Source organism: Papilio xuthus, unplaced genomic scaffold, assembly GCF_000836235.2.
Source record: "Papilio xuthus unplaced genomic scaffold, Pxut_1.1 DF825928.1, whole genome shotgun sequence".
In the NCBI taxonomy this organism is placed as follows: domain Eukaryota; kingdom Metazoa; phylum Arthropoda; class Insecta; order Lepidoptera; family Papilionidae; genus Papilio; species Papilio xuthus.
Window position 1 is genome coordinate 3571337 of NW_013532721.1, and position 5777 is coordinate 3577113.

The following is a 5777-nucleotide window of genomic DNA, read 5'->3' on the forward strand; positions in this document are numbered from 1 at the left end:
AGTGTCCTTTTGGTATGTTTATAATCAAAAGTTTATATCCAATTTTCATGTGAAGTAAAAGCTACTATGATCTGTTACTTTGCAGTTGCCTTTGGTCAACATTTGTCGAAGTACAGGGCCTAGCACTAAACTGATAAACGTTTGCAATATGTATTATTTATCTCAGAAAGATGCTGCAGAATTGGATCAGGATTTATTTAATGAATATAAGTTTAGTGTAGATCAACTAATGGAATTGGCAGGTTTAAGTGTTGCTGCTGCGATTGCTAAGACTTTTCCACCATCTACGTAAGTATATTTACTATGATATTGAATAAATTTGAATATCAATAATGTCAACATTTTTAGACTTATTGTACTTATCAATTGCTTTATGTGCATTATTTATTTATCCTTATAATATTTTTCAGACATAATTCAGCCTTAATTATCTGTGGTCCTGGAAACAATGGTGGGGATGGATTAGTGGCTGCTCGCCATATGACATTATTTGGATATAATGTTTCAGTTCATTATCCAAAAAGAACACCAAAACCTTTATATGAAAATCTGCTCCATCAATGTGAACAATTTGGTGTCCACATAGTAGAAAAGTTACCACAACCCAATGAATTACGAAATGATTATAAAGTATTGGTTGATGCTCTCTTTGGCTTCAGTTTTAAACCACCTGTTAGAGAAGAACTGAAACCTGCTCTGGATGCCTTAATTGAAGGGGGATTGCCTGTCTGCAGGTGAAAAATTACACATATATTAGTAATAACTATGACAATGTATGGTATGCTACTACTAAATTATTACTTTTTTCAGTGTTGATATTCCAAGTGGCTGGGATGTAGAGAAAGGGCCAATATCTGAGAAGTCCTTAAAGCCTGCACTGTTAATATCATTATCAGCACCAAAGCAATGTGCTAAGCAAGAATTTATCGACACAGCCAAGCATTTCTTAGGTGGCCGTTTTCTGCCACCCGGTATTATTACTAAATATAATTTAAAACTTCCTGAATATCCGAACCAAGATCAAATTGTAGAAATATGTTAATTTTATATGATAATGTAAATAGTTATTGTATTTGGCTTAAATAATGATAAAAATAAATGTTTATACAATTAATTTGTTGTCTAAATAATATAGGACCATGTCCTCCTCACTGTGTCCCATAACCATTTTTCTTTAAGTATGCAGTATTTATTTATTTTTTATACATGCCAATTCTTTATTAATAACTTTGAACAACACTTTTACAACGAAAATAACATTCCAGTACAATTTATAACATTGTTATAATAATCTGCAGACACTGAAACCCATTCTTTTCTTAACCCATAATTCGATGGTGTCCAGTGTGACGAATAACTAATTAAAAAAATCTACTAAACTAGTTTAGAGAAAATTAAGTTAGTATGACTTTACTAAAAAAACAGTTTTTTTACTACAAAAAATTAAGGGTTAATAATCTACAATATTGTTTCTGAACGTTTCTCTTTCAAGATTTTATATACTCTTTGTTCAAGAACTTGACGTTTGTTTGACATTCGATTGTGACATTTAACAATTTTCGCGCGGTTTTACCGGTGTCTATATTGTCATTTTGCTAACGTCGGCGTCTTGAAAAAGGGCAATAAACTTTTTGTGATTAATTTAATTGAACCAATCTAAAATTAATAATTTTCTTTGTGTTTTAGCTTTTGTTAGTAACAGCAAGTAAGTTTTGTCGTATCAAGTCCTTAAAGAACTTGTGTTTGTACTTGGACTTTCTTCTAAGTTAAAAAAGACGTTAGGACGTTGGCTAATTTTCTTTTTTGGTAGAAATAATTTAATGAAGCATTCATATTACAAAAGATCTACAAATTGTCCAATTTATTTGTAGATTAAGATGTTTGAGGCAAGATTACTTCGCAGTTCCATTTTGAAGAAGGTTTTGGAGGCGATAAAGGATCTTTTAACACAAGCCACGTTCGATTGCGATGACAATGGAATACAATTACAGGTACTCTTATTAGATTCTCACTTAATGATAAGTTAAAGCTACATCTAATTCAAAACACATCGCGTAGTATTATTGTTGTAACTAAAAATTAGCTTTGTCATTTAGCATATTCAATAGTAAGGTTATGATCATGTTCTTGTTTTCATGTTAAATTAGGATGGGTAGGTAAAAAAAACGAGCGCAAAGTTTGTTGTTTTTTGTTTTACCCACATTTTGTACATCTTAGTATTTAAGAAAACTCATTTCATTAATAAAATGTAATAGCTTAGCTTTAAATAAACACAAAAACTGATTGGTTACATATGTAGTTGTATCAATTTTTTTTGTTGGCTCAAATGTTTGCCAATTACCGTTAGTGTACAGCAGTGTCTTTTTTTATTTTTATTTCACTTTCAGGCTATGGACAATTCACATGTGTCACTGGTTTCACTAACATTACGAGCAGATGGATTTGATAAATATAGATGTGATAGAAACATATCTCTGGGTATGAATTTGAGTAGGTAAGTCAATGTCAGCATTTTCTACTTTTCTTAATTTCACTAATAGTGGGTTTCTGATACCAAAATCTCTGTATAAAACATATCATGCCTGTTATTATCTTTGATAACAATATGTTTTAAACAGACATTTTGGACTCGGAAACCCACAGTTACACTAGTATTGTCAGAGAGCCAAAGATTAATTTTGTTATTCAATGTTTAGAAGAAAAATAGTCAAACATTTTTTAACAGTAACTCAACAGTTGTGTGTTGTCTGACCTTAGTAAGCAATTCATAACTCCCAGAGCATCAGTAATAGTGTAAATGTGATATTTCAGTATGTCAAAGATCCTGAAGTGTGCAGGAGATAAGGACACGGTGACAATGAAAGCGCAGGACAACGCTGACACCGTGACCTTTGTGTTTGAAAGCCCCAATCAGGAGAAAGTATCTGATTATGAAATGAAGCTCATGAATTTAGATCTTGAACATTTAGGTGAGTTGTGCAAATAATTTGAAGTTTTCAACATTTCTAGATTTTTATTTGAAATTTGTTATAATTAATAAATTCAGCACTATCAAATTGCCTGGTGAGTACCAAAAAAAATTGTGTCATGGATTTATATAAATTTTGACTGAAGTGTTCATATTTTCTGCTAGTTTAACTAAAATTATTGATAAACATAGAAATAAGTATTTAATTTGTTCAGGAATTTTAACTATTGTAATAATAAATGTACTGATTTTATGAATTTAATTGATTTCATAGTAATGTTATTGCTACTTAGTAATATAATCAGTTAAATAAATATGTTTATATTACAGGCATTCCTGAGACAGAGTACAGTTGCACGATTCGCCTGTCCAGTGCCGAGTTCGCGAGGATCTGTCGTGATCTCTCACAGTTTGGGGAGTCTATTGTCATCTCATGTACTAAAGAAGGTAAATAACATCATAAAAGAACTATTCATTAAAAAAATATTACCTATTTGATTAAATATTAAATTGCAAGGAAAATTTGAGATATAGATGATATAACTTTATGTTTGTACATGCTTTAAAATAACCCCTTTCATACACATATTTATTGCCATGCTTTGGTTGACTTTTTTCTTTATTTTTGCAGGAGTGAGATTCTCTGCATCTGGGGATATTGGTTCAGCCAACATCGCGCTGGCACAGACGGCTTCCGTGGACAAGGAGGAGGAGGCGGTGGTCATTGAGATGGAGGAGCCAGTCACCCTTACCTTTGCCTGCCAGTACCTAAATTACTTCACCAAAGCCACATCCCTCAGTCCACAGGTAAATTATAACAATACTAGCCGTCGCCTGCGACTTTGTTCGCGCGGAAGTATAAAAAAAACTTAATTATAGCCTATGTTTCTTCCAGTCTATATTCTACATACCAATTTACAGCCATTGTTACCGCATTTAATTTCGACAAACTTTGATAAATTGTCACTATCTTATTGTCCCCATACTGTAAATGTTGCCGTCACTAAAGACATTGGTGTTTGTTAGTTTCTAATGAAATAGAATATTATTGTTTTCTACATTATGAAAACATGTCAGTTTTTCAATAAATATTTAGAGGTATGTAAGTTATATAAGTGTTTTGTGTGTGTGGAAAGTGGAAATCCTCAGTAGAGATGTGTGTCGCTTGTTTCAGGTGCAGCTATCAATGTCAGCAGACGTGCCCCTCGTGGTGGAGTACCGTATCCCGGACATCGGCCACATCCGGTACTACCTCGCACCCAAGATAGACGACGATGATAATTAGCATGTCTACTAGTGCGCTCTTTCCGAATAAAATTATGTTAAACTCCGTGCCTTATGGAAATATGTGTAATGATAAACAATAATGTGATAAGATTTTTGATAATAAAAGTTTTGGTCATCGAAAGCTTTTTTTTTTAACCCTTAAATGGGCGGTTGTATACATTCCAAGAACCATAGATTAAAAATATTTATATTATTTTTCCTTTATAATACTGGTCTTGCATTAAATATGATTTTTCGAAAGGTTTGGAAAAATTAAGCATTTAATGGCTAACTAACCAAGCATTTTTCGAGTTTCATTCATCATATTAAGCTTGCTAACATTATAAATGCGAATGTTTAGATGGATGGATGTTTGTTTGAAGGTATTCTCCAGAACGGCTGAACGGTTATCTATGAAATTTGGCATACACAAAGAACATGTTCTGGAAGAACATGCAGGCTACTCATTAACTTTTTTTCTAAATCCGCGCGGACGGAGTCGCGGGAGATAGCTAGTATATTATAAAAGTAACACAAATGTAATACACATATTGCAATCATTTATTTCCATTTATTATATCCATTAAGACAAAAAATCATGTTCCATGTTTAACATGAGTATTGTAAAAAAACAATCATCTTTTTAAACTTATTACTATAAATGGCGAACTTCTAGCTCTAAATTAAACTAAAATATTTCAACTTACATCTAAACAAATAAACGAACACAATTAGGAATGTAATAATTAACTACATCGAGAAATCAAATAAATATTATCTTCTTTAAAAATAAATTAATAAAAAAAAATTTACACTCTTATTTATTTTTTCTACACGCAATCACGCAAAGTTATCTTAATATTCGCAGACAAATATTTAAAGAAACCTTAAAAATGTGAAATTTGTTTTTAAATTATAATATAACGTCAAAAGCACACTTAAATATATTTTAATTATCTTATACTTAAAAATAAGCTTAAATTTTTAATCTTAAAATATACATTAAATTATGAGATCTTATACAAAAATAATTTTATATCTAGAAATCTTAAAGATACAACATAGGAGGGTGGGCAGGTTAATACATTGAAGATTATGCGCGAACACCGACATGAAAAAAGATCTCTGGTTGAGAAAATACTTTGGTCTTATAAAGCTGAAATTACGTACAGATTTGATATTTTTTTACGAGAAAGTAACTAATTAAACTATGTTCGAATGTTTAAAATTTGTGACAGAATTATCGCAGCTACTTGAGCTAGAGTGAGATACATGTATTCGCAAACGCGATAGGTGTGAAAGAGAAAGAGCATTTTCCTTGGTAATTACAATCGCGTTGCAAAATACAGACAGAAAAAATGGTGAAATTAAGAAGTGTTATTTATAATGACATTTTATGTAAAAAGTAGACATTCAGAATGTAAACTTCATTGACATAAAATGTCATATAATAGTGAATGTTGAGGAACCAGAGATCAATATTGTATATGTGGTGTCGGCATTACTTCCACTTCTTGGCAGAGAAGAGTACCGCGCGCTGCTT

General features: G+C 31.6%; 2 protein-coding genes across 3 annotated transcripts; both read left to right on the plus strand.

Annotated features, from left to right (window-relative positions):
- Positions 1-1068, plus strand: Naxe (NAD(P)HX epimerase; the record flags this gene model as incomplete). The annotated part of the gene is given in 4 exon segments (NM_001312182.1): positions 1-12; positions 86-288; positions 411-734; positions 811-1068. Coding segments are annotated over 4 exon segments (771 nt in total), but the record flags the coding sequence as incomplete, so codon positions are not given.
- Positions 1069-1553: 485 nt separating this feature from the next.
- Pcna (proliferating cell nuclear antigen) lies at positions 1554-4376 on the plus strand. Of its 2 annotated transcripts, NM_001312174.1 has the most exon segments (8): positions 1691-1705; positions 1872-1991; positions 2388-2494; positions 2812-2969; positions 3299-3415; positions 3600-3775; positions 4143-4238; positions 4241-4317. In NM_001312174.1, coding segments are annotated over 7 exon segments (774 nt in total). In that variant the 5' UTR covers positions 1691-1705; positions 1872-1877; the 3' UTR covers positions 4247-4317.
- Positions 4377-5777: the final 1401 nt, after the last annotated feature.

Excerpts from the sequence above, each read along its gene's own strand:
- Pcna (XM_013322234.1), top strand. The coding sequence starts at position 1,878 with ATGTTTGAGGCAAGATTACTTCGCAGTTCCATTTTGAAGAAGGTTTTG. Across the intron at positions 2,495-2,811 it reads CTGGGTATGAATTTGAGTAG|TATGTCAAAGATCCTGAAGT; the intron begins GTAAGTCAATGT and ends GTGATATTTCAG. Across the intron at positions 2,970-3,298 it reads TTTAGATCTTGAACATTTAG|GCATTCCTGAGACAGAGTAC; the intron begins GTGAGTTGTGCA and ends TTTATATTACAG.